Source organism: Stenella coeruleoalba (assembly GCF_951394435.1).
Source record: "Stenella coeruleoalba genome assembly, chromosome: 11".
NCBI lineage: Eukaryota > Metazoa > Chordata > Mammalia > Artiodactyla > Delphinidae > Stenella > Stenella coeruleoalba.
In genome coordinates, this window is record NC_137157.1 from 97,441,262 (window position 1) to 97,456,730 (window position 15,469).

The window sequence follows — 15,469 nt, forward strand, 5'->3', positions numbered from 1 at the left end:
TTGCTTTTATGTTTAGAAAATCCCTCTATAGTCACTAGTGACATAAATGTCCACATATTTATTCTAATGCTTTGTTTTTTTACCCAGAAAATAAGTCATCCTGCCATGTATTTTTGTATTGATATAGGATAAAGATGTATCAACATTTACTGAAAAATCTACCCTTTCCCCAAATTTTGAAATATCACCCTTATCACACTCTATTCTTACATATATTTGAGACTGTTTCTGGACTTCCTATTCTATTCCACCAATCTGAATAGTTCTGTTCCAGTATAACCTAGCTTTAGTAACTATTATTGCTTATAATACACTTTAATATCTCTTCACTCATTTCCTAATCTCTTTGCCTTAGAAAGCCCGTGACAGCTGAGAGCTGAATTAAGGCAATTCTGTGAGAACCTCATCATTCTGACATTTTCACCAAAAAAAACCCACCCCAAAACAAAAAAAAACAAAAAAGGAGAAGAAAATGTCAGCTAGAGGAACTACCAGACAAAGCCCTCAGATAGCTTCCTTCAAGTTCCAGAAATCACTGCATATAATACATGCTATGCCAAAGAACAACTGCAATCTTCATGATGACAAGCAATACTGGTATCTTGGGCAAACTAACTATGTCATACACTTGCTCTTCAGCTCTTCTAAAGCCCTTTGTGTTCCATTAACTGTGACTCAAAGACTGGTCTATGTGCCCCTGCTCAGAGAAAGGTACACTGAAGGCCGTGTCCTTCCCAGCTTAGATTTCATGGTTCCATACTGTAGTCATTCCTCTGCAAATATCCTCAGCAAAACCTTGTCCCCAGCACCTCTCCACTATCCTAGCACAGCAAAACCCCTTCTCGGGTTAATCCAAGTATCTGCCTTCTTTGTGCCTGAACCCCCAGCAAGACACAGTTGCAGAGAAAACAGCCCTGGGCTAACTGGCTTCCCCTTACATTTCTGATCATGAATTTCAAGGGGAAGGCTCAGCTCTGCTTCGCAGTCCTACTGTGCGCTCCCAGGAGTGCTCTTTTCCTCTTCTCTCAGGGAGCGCTTCCTATCTTCTTCTCCATCCTCAAATTTTCCATATACCTCTCTCACCCACCCCATCCTGCCCTTCAGCTGATGACCTTGTCTTTTCATCTTTTTCTTAATGATGTCTTATGAAGTACGAAAGTTTTTAATTTCAGCGAAGTGTAATTTATCCATTTTTTTCTTTGATGGAGTATGCTTTTGATGTCGTATCTACAAAATCTTTGCCTGACCCCAGGTCTAGAAGATTTTTAAACGTTTCTTCCAAAAGTTTTATAGTTTAACCCTTACAGTTAGGTCTTGGATCTATGTTAATTTTTTGATGTATGCTGTGAAATCAGAATCTATGTTCATCCTTTTGCATGTGGATAGTACCATTGTTGAAAAGATTATCATTTCCCCATTGCAATATCATGGCACCTCTGGCAAAAATCTATCGTCCATAAACATAAAGGCTGATTTCTAGACTCTCAATTCTGTTTAATTGACTTCTTTGTCTATTCTTATGCCAGTACCACATTGTCTCTATAATTATTGCTTTCAAGTAAGTTTTGAAATTGGAAAGCTTAAGTGCTCCAACTTTATTTTTCTTTGTCAAAATGGTTTTGGCTATTGTGGGTCTTTTGCATTTCCGTATAAATTTAGAATCAATTTGTCAATTTCTGCAAAAAAGCATGCTCAAATTTTGATAAGATCGAGTTGAATATACAGATCAATTGGGGGAAAATTGCCATTTTAACAATATTGACTCTTCCAACCCATGAACATGAAATGTCTTTCCATTTACTTAGGTCTTCCTTCATTTTCCTCCTCAATGTTAGGTGATTTTCAGTATATAAGTCTTGTATTTCTTTTGTTAAATTTATACCTAAGTATTTTATTTTTTTGATGCTACTGTGAATAAAATTATTTTATTTTCAGACTGTTCATTTGCTAATATATGGAAATTGATCTTTATATATTGATATTGTGCCTTGTAACCTTGCTGAACTTGTTTACTGGTTCTCAGTTTTGTGTATGTATGTGTGTATCAATAGATATTTAATGGACGATTGATAAAATGGACCAACATCATGTAACTAATAACTACAAGAAAACTATGGGCAAAATTAAAGTCATGCCTCTGCCTTAGCCTCAGGGAAATAAACCAAGTTTTCCCTGGGGCTGAAGAGAAGTGTGCACACACATTTACAATGTTGCGAGGAAAAATGCCTACACTGCCCTGTGTATCTTACTTTTCCCATCACTGTGTCAGATAAGTATGACCTACTGCCGCCTGGCACAGAGGCTGGACTGGCTGGGCAAAGGTAAAGAGGACAATGGCTAACTCATCCCAGAGCATCTCCACTGAGCAGTAAGCAAAGTCTATAAAACCATTTCTGCTCCTCTATTCCTTGGAATCCTGGTCTAAATATCTCTTGACTAGAACCTGGTATCTTTTGAGCCTAGTGTTTTATGGAAACCGTGCTGAACACTTTTTTTGTAAATAATTTTCCTAGAGTATATAACTGATTACACACTAATGTACTAAATTGGGAACTCAGGGAGACATACATCTTCCAGCAGCTGGTTGACATGGAAACACAATACAGTTTTTTGCACTGAAAAAAAACTTTACTAAACTAAATCGATGGTGATAGTGAAATGTGACAATATATGAATCCATAATGCTGGGAAAATATACCATGTCTCCTGGCTTGGAGAGAAGAATGTCGTTTCTCAAGAAGCAAGTAGGATTCTGGGCCAATTATTAGGTGAATTCGGTACTTTTCCACTGGGCAGATTGAGTCTTAGTGTTTCGTTTTGTTTTTTTAATTTATTTTATTTTAATTTATTTATTTTTGGCTGCGTTCGGACTTCGTTGCTGTGTGTGGGCTTTTCTCTAGTTGCAGTGAGTGGGGGCTACTCTTCATTGCTGTGTGCGGGCTTCTCGTTGTGGTGGCTTCTCTTGTGGCGGAGCACGGGCTCTAGGCGCGCGGGCTTCAGTAGCTGTGGCTCAGGGGCTCTAGAGCGCAGGCTCAGTAGTTGTGGCGCACGGGCTTTACTGCTCCACGGCATGTGGGATCTTCCTGGACCAGGGCTCGAACCTGTGTCCCCTGCACTGGCAGGCGGATTCTTAACCACTGCGCCACCAGGGAAGCCCGGGTCTTAGTGTTTTAGTTTTAATTAATTCAGTAAAAAGGTCCTAAACCTAGCTGTGAGATGATTGAATAATTTCAGGTAAGTCACATAGCTTAACTGTGCCCCATTTTTCCTGAGAGCGAATTTCAACAAAGAGAGCATATAACAAATGATCAGTCTTGCAAAGCCCTAGAAACTGTACCCTAAGCCAGCCATTTCCAACCTTTTGGGGCATCGTGATGATCTAGCAAAATTCATTTGATTTTGCAACTGTACTTATTCCCTAAAAGTGTTTTGTTTGATTATCCTTTGATAGATTAAAAACATCACTGGAGTAGCACAAAACTATCCTTGGGAGTCACTGGACTATGGCTACATAACAGTCTAGGGCAGGGGTTCTCAGACTTTGGTGACAGAAGAATCATTTACTCAAGCGGACTCCTAGGTTCCCTCAATTCGGACTTAATATAAGCATTCAGGAGCTTCTGATAATGATGGCCTTTGGATGGTTCTTTGAGATATACTGGCCTCAGGGCCAAGACAGTAAGGTTTCTGGAATAAATATCATCCAAGAAAGACACTGAAACATGTAACCAACAGACCTGTGAGCAACAGGTTTAGAAATCATTGTTGTTGTAAATCACGGTTCTTTCATTTTAACAGGCTGCGCTATTTTAAAGTCAAGCTCCAGCCACCTACCCAACAAAGGCAAAAGTTTTCCCTCTGGCATCTGGATCCTTAATTGCATTAACAATTCCTTTGGTGACATCCACAATCTACAAGAAATTATAACACATGTTTAAGTAACTGTTGAAAGAGAGAGAAACAGAGAGAGATGGGGTAGAGAAAGGAAGAAAGGGAGGAGGGGAGGGAGGAAGGAAGGAAAGCAGGCCACATGGATCACAACAACAACAGAATGATAAGATTAAGATGACGTCATTGTCTGTTTTCAGAACGCTCCTAAAAGAACCCACATCTCAAGAGCTCAAATAACCTCCACATGGGAGGGTCACCTGAATACCTTCTCCAGTCGGAGCGCGTTAGCTTGGCGGGCATCCAGGCCTCTCCCACCGGCTCCAACCTCACCCCCTCCTCCTCCTCCTCTCGCTGTCACTGTGCTATCACAAAGCATTAGTCCAAACCACACGGAACTGCCAATATTCTACCATTTTGACTTTTAAAAATAATAATAATCTTACATGATTTCAGACCCCGTGGTTTTCACTAGGGGTGATTTTGGCCCCCAAGGGACATTGGCAAATGCCTGGAGGCAGTTTTAGTTGTCACAGCTTGGGGGGTGCTACTGCCACCTGGTGGCTGGAGGCCAGGAATGCGGCCACACATTCCACAGCAGCCGCCACGGCAAAGCGTTACCGGCCCAGGAAGTCCACAGTGCCCCAGCTGAGAGACCCTGGTTCAACACAACGTGGACTCCGACATGCTCTCTCACCTCTGGGCCCCTGTACACACCGCTCCCTCTGCATGTGAATCATCTTTAGGGTCTCACGTAAGATGTCCTTTCCTTGGAGGCCTTCCCTGACCCTCAAGTCTGGAGTAGGTGTCCTCTGACATATTTACGTAAAACCCTCTCCTGTCATAGCACTTATCACGTTTCATGATGATTGTTTTGCTGACCTGCCTCTGACCATCTTGAGGACAGCAACGTGTGTCTGTGTCATTAGCATCTCAATATTCCCAGTGACGTGCAGTGTGCCTAGCACATTAAGGGCTCAATACACTTTTCTTGAATGAACAAGTGAAGACAGAGAATACATGTACCTCTTAGGTAAACTGAGAGGCAACCAGTCAAAGCAAGCTGACAAAGATGAAAATGATGGAATTACAGGATTAGGATAAAACTGGAAAACTGATCACCTGACTCTTGAATTCAGAGAAAGCTCCTTTATCCAGGGTACTTACATATACTGGTTGTTTCACTGTCTTCTTGCCCAAGGAAATAAGAGGGACACCACCAAACCATCGAATACCTGGCAGAAGAAAGACAACATTCTTAGAAGGCCTAGGCTGCCTGAAGACGCACGCATCTCCAGGTGCCCCAAGCTGGCATAACCATTTTGCGTAGTAAAAATAAGGAAATAAATGTAGCTGACTCTGAGGCAGTTAATGGTCCTACAAGGGGCAGCCATTTGTTTTTCACACAACAAACATAGAAAGTAAAAGGGCCAAATACTTAGGGACACAAAGAACAAGGGAAAGTAGTCAGGTGGCTTGTCTACCTGTCTTCCACTCTGCAGTGCTAAGCACATGGCCACTCCCAAGACTGCACTCTACCTGCACCCTATTCTAGTCAACGGATCAGCAATACAACTAACCCAGAGAAAGATGCAGGTGAAAATAGGAATTCAGTGTATGATGAACGCAGTACCACAAATACGTAGAGAATGGAAGTATTTAATAGATGACGCTGAGATAATCATTCTACTCTTTGAAGGAAAAAAACGAAAAAGAAAGAAATGGCTCACATCGTGCCATAAGCCAAAACAAAATCCCAAGTGGCTTAAATGTAAAGGTAAAAAAAGATTTTCTCAAAAAAACTTTCTTCTTTTTTTTTTTGGCCACGCCATGTGGATTCTGGGATCTTAGTTCCCGGACAAGGGATTGAACCTGTGCCCCCTGCAGTGGAAGCGTGGAGTCCCCACCACTGCACCACCAGGGAAGTCCCTTAAAAAAAACTTTTAAAAGTAGAAATTATTTATAAGAGCATCCAAAAGAACAAAATACTTAGGGAGAGACTAAACCAAGTTGGTTAAAGACTTGCACACTGAAAACTACAAAACATTGCTGAAAGAAATTTAAAAAGACACAAATGGAAAGACATCCCACGTTCATGGATTGGAAAACTTAATATTGTCAAGATGTCAGTACTACCCAAAGCAGCCTACAGCTTTAATGCAATCCCTATCCAAATCCCAATGGCGTTTTTGGCAGAAAGACAGGAAACTCCATTCTAAAATTCATATGGACTATTAAGACATCCCAAATGGCCAAAATAATCTTGAAAAAGAAAAGAAAAAGAGTTGGAGGTTTCACACTTCCCGATTTCAAAACTTACTGCAAAGCTACAGTAATCAGAACAGTGTGTAGTGATCAAAACAGTGGCATAACGACAGACATAGACCAATGGAATGGAATAGAGAGATATAATCATTGCACATCTGGCCAAAAAATTTTTGACAAGGTGCCAGCACCATTCAAAGGAGAAATGATAGTCTTTTCAACAAATGACGTTGGGAAAACTGAATATCCACAGGCTAAAGAATGAAAGTGAACATTACCTCACACCATACACAAAAATTAACTCAAAATGGATCTAAGAGCTAAAAGTACAAAACCCTTAGAAGAAAACACAGGGGAAAAGCTTCATGACAACAGATTTAGCAATGACTTCTTGGCTAGGACACCAAAAGCATAGGCAACAAAAGTAAAAATAGATAAACTGAACTACATCAGAATTAAAAACTTCTGTGAAACAAAGGACACAATTAACAGTGTAAAAATGCAACCTACAGAATGAAAGAAAATGTTTGCAAATCATATGTCTGACAGGAAGGGGGTTACTATCCAAAATGTATAAAGAACTCCTACAATTCAACAATAACAAAGAACCACCCAATTAAAATATGAGCAAAGGACATGAATAGACATTTCTCCAAATAAGATATACAAATGGACAACAAGCACGTGAAAAGATGCTCAACATCACTAATCATTAGGGCAAAACCATCAGATATTACCTCATACCCATTAGGATGGCTACTATCAAAAAACAGAAAATAACAAGTGTTGACGGGGATATGGAAAAATTGGAACCTTGTGCACTGTTGGTGGAAGTGTAAAATGGTACAGACATTAAGGAAAAACACATGGTAGTTCCAAAAATTAAAAATAGAATGATATGCTCCAGCATTTTCACTTCTGGATATACATCCCAAAGAACTGAAAGTAGAGTCTCAAAGAGATATCTGTACACCCGTGTTCATCAGCATTAATCAGATAAAATAATGCAAAGGTGGAAGCAACCCAAGTATCCACTGACAGATGAATGGATAAACAAAATGTGGTCTATACATACAATGGATTATTATTCAGCTTAAAAGGAAGGAAATCCTGTCACATGCTACAACATGGATGGACCTTGAAGACATTATACTAAGTGAAATAAGCTAGTCACAAAAAAAGACAAACACTGTCTGATTCCACTTATATGAAGTACCTAGAGTAGTCAAATTCATCGACAGAAAGTAGAATGGTGTTGCCGGGGGCTGCGGGGAGGGGGGAATGGGAAGTTTTTGATGGATACAGAGCTTCAGTTTTGCATGATGAGAAGAGTTCTGGAGATTGTTTGCAGTACAACGTGAATACACATAACGGTACTGAACTCTACACTTAGAAATGGTTAAGACTGTGTGGTCTGCTCGGGCTGCCACAATAAAATACCACAGACTGAGTGGCTTATTTCAACAAGAGAAATTTATTTTCTCATAGCTCTGGACACAGGAAAGTCCAAGATCAAGGTATCGGCTGATCTGGTTTCTGGTGAGAGCGCTCTTCCTGGCTTACAGGCAGCCGGCTGCGTTCTCACATGGCTTTTCCTCAGCGCACACAGGGAGGGAGAGGATGATCTCTCTCTTCCTCTTTTTCTAAGGCCACTAATCCTGCGGGTTAGGACCCCACTCTTATGACCTATCACATGTGTCTGACAAAGTAGGATGCTACCTCTTTGTCTTTCAAAACCAATACCTAAGTGACTTGGAAAACAGACTGAAAGTGAGGCAGCACTAAGAAAACCGGGGCTTCGTAGGCCAAGTACAAATGAGGCACTGACCCCATGCCAGGTGCTGTAACATAAGCTAGCTACTCCGTTAACCAGCACACTGGTCCTCAGGGGGACATCATCATGTTCATCTTAACAGATGAAGAAGCTGCGGAATTCAAAGACCTGCCAGAGTCCCAGAGCTGGTCAGTCCCAGGACCCAATTCATAGTCAGGTCTCGAACTCCCAAGTCCATGCTCCTTCCAGGCATCTAAGCTGCTTCTTTTGATACAGAGTGACGAAGATCAAGAGAGGGACCATGCTGACTGGAAAAAGAGAACCTTTGGGGAGAAAAAGGCAACTCGAGGAGAAAAAAATTCAACCTCCATCTTCCAGTCAGAGAACATAGTTTGCTTGTGATTAACTTCAACCTGGTTAACCAGCATTCCCCCTCCTACTATTAAGGAAGAAGACCTACTTGCAAAATAATTGAGGAATCTATCCTCTCTTCCAAAGATGTCCGATGGCTTTATGATGGTAGCTTCTGGAAATGCGTCTCTCACTTCTTTCTCTCCAGCAGCCTTAACAACCAAACACAACAGAGTTCTGCGGTGAGTTAACGAAGCTCCCACTCCTTCCACTACGGGGACGCTACGCATATTTCAAGGTCGTGTTTCCTCCAGGTTAAGGGAATCATATTATTCATAACACTCAGCTACAGTCACCCCCCGCCCCCGCCCTTATATTCAGTTTCGCTTTCCACAATTTCAGTTACCCGCGGTCAACTGCGGTCCAAAAATATTAAACAGAAAATTCCAGAAATAATTCGTAAGTTTTAAATTGTGTGCTGTTCTGAGCGGCGTAATGAAATCTCATGTCATCCTGCTCAGGCCTGCTGGCACGTGAATCTCACATCGTCACAAGAAGAAGGGGGAGTACAGTCAGCAGATATTGAGTGAGAGAACGGGGGGGCCATTCATGAAACATTCATAGACATTCATGAAATTTTTATTATAGTCTATTGTTACAGCTGTTTACTTTATTAGTAGTTATTGTTGTTACTCTCTTACTGTACCTAATTCATACACGAAGCTTTATCACAGGTATGTGCATACAGGAAAAAGCGAAGTATATATGGGGTTTGGTACCATCTTCGGTGTCAGGCATCCACTGGGGGATTTGGAATACATTCCTCATGGTAAGGAGGAGACAAGTCTACACGGAAATTTTTAAAAAAATACTAACACATAAAAACGCTCCACCTCTTATAGCTCTTGCTGGGTTTCTTCCCATATTTATTCTAAGGAAGTTTATGCGGAAGAAGAAAGAAGAAAAATCAGAGCAGACTCACTTCCTAGACAAGGTGCAGATACCAGCACCTGGTTCAGCCATCCTGCCTACCCGCACCCGCTGGGGGCGACATCAGAGCCCCGGTGGACTTGGGCCTCCGTTTCTTGAGCTTCTCAACTCCAGGGACCTCGTCTTCACCCCACTTCAGCCACTCTCCACTTGGAGGCCTCAGACCAGAACAACCCAAGTGCCCCTCCTCTGAGCCCTACATGAAGACGTGCCGCTTTCAGAGGACCAGCTCCTGGGCCGCCAGCCTGTTCTCTGCTCCTCTGCTCCTGAGATGTGTTCCTTCAGCTTCTCGGGGACCCCATTCCACTGGGTCTGCCCTCCTCCACACCAATCCCTCCGAACGTCCCTTGCCCCACATTAGATTCCATGGCCCAACTTGTCCATCACTCTCTTAGCGATACTGTAGACTACCTGTCCCCTTGTCCTCTACTCCACCCACCAGGCAAAATCCCAGTCCTGGAAGAACCCACTAGCCTCCTTCTTTAAGCCATGCACTCCTGCTGCCTTCAGAGCTACAGGAAAATAAACAAGTACAAATCATCAATTGGTAACACATAAATTCCTGTCCCCAGTTTTAACCGGGCTCGTAACATTTCCCAGAAATAGGGTTTCCTTCTAATTAGTTTACATTTCCAGTTGACAAATTTCAAACCTTTTCTGTTCTATTCAAATTTCTCCCTTACTTTCCCCTCTTCCTTCCAGTAAATGACTTCATCTTCTAATTCAAGGAGAAAGTACAGCAGCAGAGAAAAACCACCTGGTGTTCCCAGTGCTGAATCTACAAAGCCAGGGGCACGAAGCAACATTCTCTCCTCCTTCCTGACCAGAGTGGAGGAACTCACCTCCTGTCACTTTCTCAGAAACCTGCCCATTACTCCAGCCTACACATCTGCAGTCAGGCTCCCCTTACCTGCACCTTCCCACCAGCATTTCAACGTCAAGATCGTCTACCTTAAAAGAAAAAAGAAATTCCAACTCCACATGCCCCTCCAGCCTCCTGCCCCCTCCTTCCTCTTAGTAAACCACCTGAGAACAGTGCTGTCTTACTGTCCCTGCTGCCTCCGCCCCTGCCTGCTCTTCACTCACTGCTGCCCCGACACCTGCTCAAACTGCTCTTGATAAGCCCACCGAGGACCTGCGGTGTAGACCCCGGCTGACCCTGCAGCTCTGACTCACCTCTTCATCTTCCCCCTGCTTCTGTAACCTCAGACTCTCCTGGCGTCCCTCCTGCCCCTCCGTCTGCCCTGCTCAGTCCTCTTGTTTGCTTTTTGCAGGAGCACCCTTCTCCTCGTCCCCCACACCCCCCCGTCAGTGCTCCTCTGGGTGCTGTCCAGAGCTCTCTGCTCTCGATTCATCCCCACGAGGCCACCTGGTCCCCTCGTGTTGCTTCAGTTAACAACAAACAGTGGGGACTCCCACGTTCATATCCCCAAGCACGCTCTTTCTTCGGAGCTCCAGGATCTTAAACCCCATTCTCCACTGGGACCTGGGTGACTGACATGCACTTGAGCTGCAACCTGAGTCCAAAACTGGGTCATCCTCTTCCATTCTCCACAAATAACACCTCTCAATTTGTGCTACACGCTGGGATTACACAGGGGGAGGTGTAAATACTGATGTCCGAGTTCTACCCCCAGAGCTGCGATTTCCGTTGGTCTGGGTGCCCTGGGCATCAGGATTTTTCAGTCCCCTCCATGATTCTAATGGGCCACTAAGGCTGAGAACCCCGTCCCCAGCACCCGGTCCTTCTCAAGGGTTCCTCATTTTGTTCAACAGGAGCGCCATCCATGCAGGGGTTTAAGCCTGCGGCTGGGCACCGACCCCTCCCTCACCCTCACCACTGACTACCCCACCTCCGCCCCCTCCAGACAACTGCGAATGCGGGTGATTCTCTGAAAGCTAGGGCAGAGGCAGGCACGGGCTTCACTCTCTCACTCCCTCTCCCTCGCTCTCATACAGAGAATAGTGTGTACGCTGATTTATGACTTATAGTAAGCCTTACGTTAAGTACGGTAATGACGGTGAGCAGGCCTGTAAAATTTTTAAAAAGTATTAATTTTGACTTCAGGTTAAATCATTGCTACTTAAAAGTGTAACTATTGATATTATGAATTCCAGCAATAGTAAGAAAACCAGCTTATCACAGAACGCTTTGAAATTCCGAGCCAGGTGTTCTTAACCAATTCCTATTTTTTCCTTCCAGGAACTTTGATTTTGAGGTTGTTTTTGTAAAGATTCCCCAAGGCTACTTTGCAACACCTAGTGCATCTGGAATTATTTTCCTCAATGGACTAGAAACTAGATGTGGGCTAAGACCATGTGTGTTTTATTTACCCTGTATCCCCAGCGCCTACTACAACATGGAGCACACAGTAGGTGCTTAACAAATAATTTGGTCAATTAAAGAATGCAGTGGAACCAAAAGCTGGAGCCAGTGTCAAGGAGCTCTGCGGTCCTTATCAATCTGACCCAAAGCAGGCTCCTTACGGCAGGAACCAACTGCTGAAGGCATTCCCGGGCACCACAATCCCTACTGAGTCCCTGATGATAAAACATTGCAGGTTACAGACCGACTCCAAACCAGGCTGCTCAATCCCTGGCACAATCTGGACCGCAGTGGGGTTTCTGGGAGTCCAAGAAGCCTGACTACAATGTGAACAGCCATTTTCCCTGGCAAATACTTACCCTGTCACCCCCAGCCTTCACATTACCCCTCCAAGCATGGCATAAGATCATGGCTATGCAAGGGGTCAGAGAAAGAAGGATGGTCCTTTAGCTTTGGTGGCTGACACAGGTATGACTCTTATGCAGGAAGCACACTCTACCTTTTGTGTTTACTCTGTAATTCTGTGATGTGCCAAGAAACTTTACACCCTGGAGGGTGGGTAATAGTATGATCTAGCCATCTTTGAGGCCGCTTACCACAGTTCCCTGCAACAGAAGGCACTCACTACAACTCAGCCACACAACGATCACATCCTGGATATGGAGAATCAGAAATCCCCCTTGATTCTGGGTACATCAGTGAGAAACCTTTCGCACTTAAACTCACGTTTCCAACGGGCTAAGAAACTCAAGCTCTGTGAACCACTTCCCAAATCAACTTGTTACTTACCTTATTTCTCAGATATTTAGAAGAGCTTTTAATATCGGCATTCAGATGTGAAACGTGAATAAATTTTTCAACTCCAGCTTCCTTGGACACTTGAGCGATTGCTTGGGGAATCTTTACAAAAACATCCTCAAAACCAAAGTTTCTAGCAGGAAAAAATAGGGATCGGTTAAGAACACCTGACTCAGGACTCCAAAGCATACTGTGATAAGCCGGTTTTCATACTATTGCTGGAATTCATAATATCAACAGTTACACTTTTAAGTAGCAACGATTTCACCCAAAGTCAAAACTAATATTTTAAAAACATTTTACAGGCCTCCTCACTGCCATTACCACACATAATGTAAGGCTTACTGTAAGTCATAAATCAGCATGCATACTATTCTCTGTCCTCAAGGAATCCCAAGGCTGAGGCCCTTTAAAAACATCTGGCTGCACTGACTGGGCGGGGAGGGGAGAAGCGCTGGGTGCTGGAGGGGAAATCGCTGCTCACCCCCAGGCCTTTGCTTTCCTCAGGGGAAAACAAGGAAACTAAAAAAATACATCAGTGCTTGCTTCGGCAGCACATATACTAAAATTGGAACGATACAGAGAAGATTAGCATGGCCCCTGGGCGAGGATGACACGCAAATTCATGGAGCGTTCCATGTTAAAAAAAGAAAAAAAACGCATCAGTCACCAATTAGATCCAACAACACGAACGAAGTGTCTGCCCTGTACAAAGCACTGCTGGTCATCACGGGGGCTATAAAGTTGGATAAGACCCTCCAAGTCATCAAAGAACTTAAAAATATGTGATGAGGCAGACGTCCTTAAATGAGTCTCAGTCAAACTCTCATAAATGTGAAGAAAGAGGCGTGAACAGAGTGCTGCGGAAGCACAGGATTCCAACATTATTTGTTGATAAACGACCCACACAAGGGCTAAAAAGAACTGCTCAAACTGGTACTCATGCCATCTTTGATTAACAACGAGGAGAATAGATCGAGAACGCTGTTCACGCGAGAAAACCCAGTGTTCAGCTTGCCGGTCAGTGGGACAGGAAAACCCTCCTTCCTGACCCCACCCCAGCCGGTGATGACTGGCATAATCACTGGCACAATCGCAGTGGCTTTTTATTGCTTCGTATACCAGACTTACCACCAACTGAATCCCCGGCTGGGGGAGGACTGGGGTTAGGTGGGGAGGGTGGTCACTGGCTGTGGAAAGGTTGTTCAGTCAATACTCATTGATGAACTAATGAAAAATGTCACAACTACAATCCCTGGCATGTTACGTGCCCAACAAATGTCTACTGAACCTTAAGCCAGCTTTGCAAAGGAGAAACGAGGGTCAAAGACTTACTTGGTTTCCCATTCTCGCCCAACGAGATTGATGACCACGTTGCTGTGCTCCACAGCTCTTCGGATCGAGTCCTTGTCTCTCCCGTTCCATTCCTATAACAGCAGGAGCCAGTCACATGAAAACATCAGGGGTGCACCCTGGCACAAAACACGTCTGTAGCTCCCCCCATCAGCAAGACTCACAACGGGCCCTCTGTTGTCGTCGCGAGACGGTGCCCTTTCACACCGGCTCCACTGACTACAACAGAAACGCTGCTGATTCTCTGGCTCTTCCAGAAACAAAGAGGTCAAAGCACATTTTATTCAAGTAATAGCAGGTGACAGAACTAGAAAAGACACTATTCATTTTCACGGGGCAGAGCAATTTTTGTCCTCCCAACTGCCCCGCAGAAGCCTGTAAAGGAATCTAGCAACCAAGTCTCCCTTCCTGAATGAAATACAGCCAAAGAACCGAGGATCATTTGGGAGGTAAACTGACTTTCCCTTGTTAGCACCAACCAGTTAGACGGAAGATAGGAGGGGTGTCTCTCAAAGGTTAACGTTAAATTGGGAATACTCATGACTATTTTCTTATTTCTTTTTAACTCTTTACTCTTAAAATCCCAGATCTGGTCATTTTTGCTTTAAAGACATGAAAACAGCACTCAGAGAGAAGTGACCTGCCTATCAGTTCCGGGTGAGCTGATGGCAGACTTCGGTGGAGACCTGCACTTGTGAGCAGGCATTTAGGACTTAGGTCAGATCAACGTGTCTTGTCCAAAACAGTGACAAGGGACTAAAGACCCCCGGACAAAGGCAGAGCATTTTCTATGTTAAAATGAAAATAAAATTTGAAAGCATTTTGAAGGAAGATAATAAGTAGTATGGATTTCTTAGTTGTATCTGTGAGTGAGGGGGGTGGGAGGGAGAGTGAGAAAAGAGGGGAGAACGGAAGAGAAGGGGGGGGCTGGGGGAGAAGGAGAGATAGCGAGCAACAGAATGCCTGTGCAATTTAGAAAAGAGAGGGAGGGCTACGGGAGTCAGATTCAAGAGCAAAAAGATGAAGCCCTCGCCAGGCAGCGCTGGTGACAACTGACTGTGGAGGATGCAGTACGAGAGACGGAACGCAGATTCCACCGTGCCATTTACTATCAGTGTACAAGTGCTCTCTCCAGACGCCATGCAAAACTTGAAAATACGACCTACCCCACGGGGTTGCTATGACGAGTAAGTGAAATATACAGAAAATCTGCAGCACAGCGAGCGACACGCTCAACGAGAAAAGCGCTCTGCACATAATGAGCTTAACACGGCCTTTTCAGAGAAGACGACACAGGGGGAAAGGGTGAACCCAAGAAGACTCAGAGGGGAAGAGCTTGCGGCATAACTGCGCGAATGGCCCGAGAGTGATGCCCGGAGAGGAGCAGTCAAAAGGAAACCAAGTTCCCAGGAATAAAGGCCCAGGGGCACGATCAGGCTGGTGAACCAAACGGCTGTTCAGACGGCAGTTTCCAACAGAGACTAAAGTGGGGAGATCGGCACCCCACACCCCATGTGGTCCCTCCTTCTCAAAAATAAACAACAACAATATACTGAGGCGTCCCCCCTGTTACAACTTTCCTGGGCTTCCCCTTTCATAAACATGACCGTATTCAAAGTTATGCACTTTGTGTCTGTACGCCCTGTTAAGACTGAGTTCCCTGTGGTCTTGTTCAACAAGACACACTCAGAGCTTAGCTCAACGCCAGGAAGGGAGCAGACACA

General features: G+C 44.1%; 1 protein-coding gene across 1 annotated transcript in view; it reads right to left on the reverse strand.

The window, feature by feature from the left end:
* NDUFA9 (NADH:ubiquinone oxidoreductase subunit A9) overlaps positions 1-15,469 on the reverse strand; it is a 30,588-nt gene that overhangs the window by 6,682 nt on the left and 8,437 nt on the right. The window contains exons 4-8 of the mRNA XM_079937651.1: positions 13,728-13,819; positions 12,384-12,525; positions 8,388-8,490; positions 5,056-5,123; positions 3,835-3,911 (exon numbers count right to left, since the gene is read on the reverse strand). Coding sequence (XP_079793777.1) covers positions 3,835-3,911; positions 5,056-5,123; positions 8,388-8,490; positions 12,384-12,525; positions 13,728-13,819 — 482 coding nt within the window. The remainder of the gene's footprint in view (positions 1-3,834; positions 3,912-5,055; positions 5,124-8,387; positions 8,491-12,383; positions 12,526-13,727; positions 13,820-15,469) is intronic.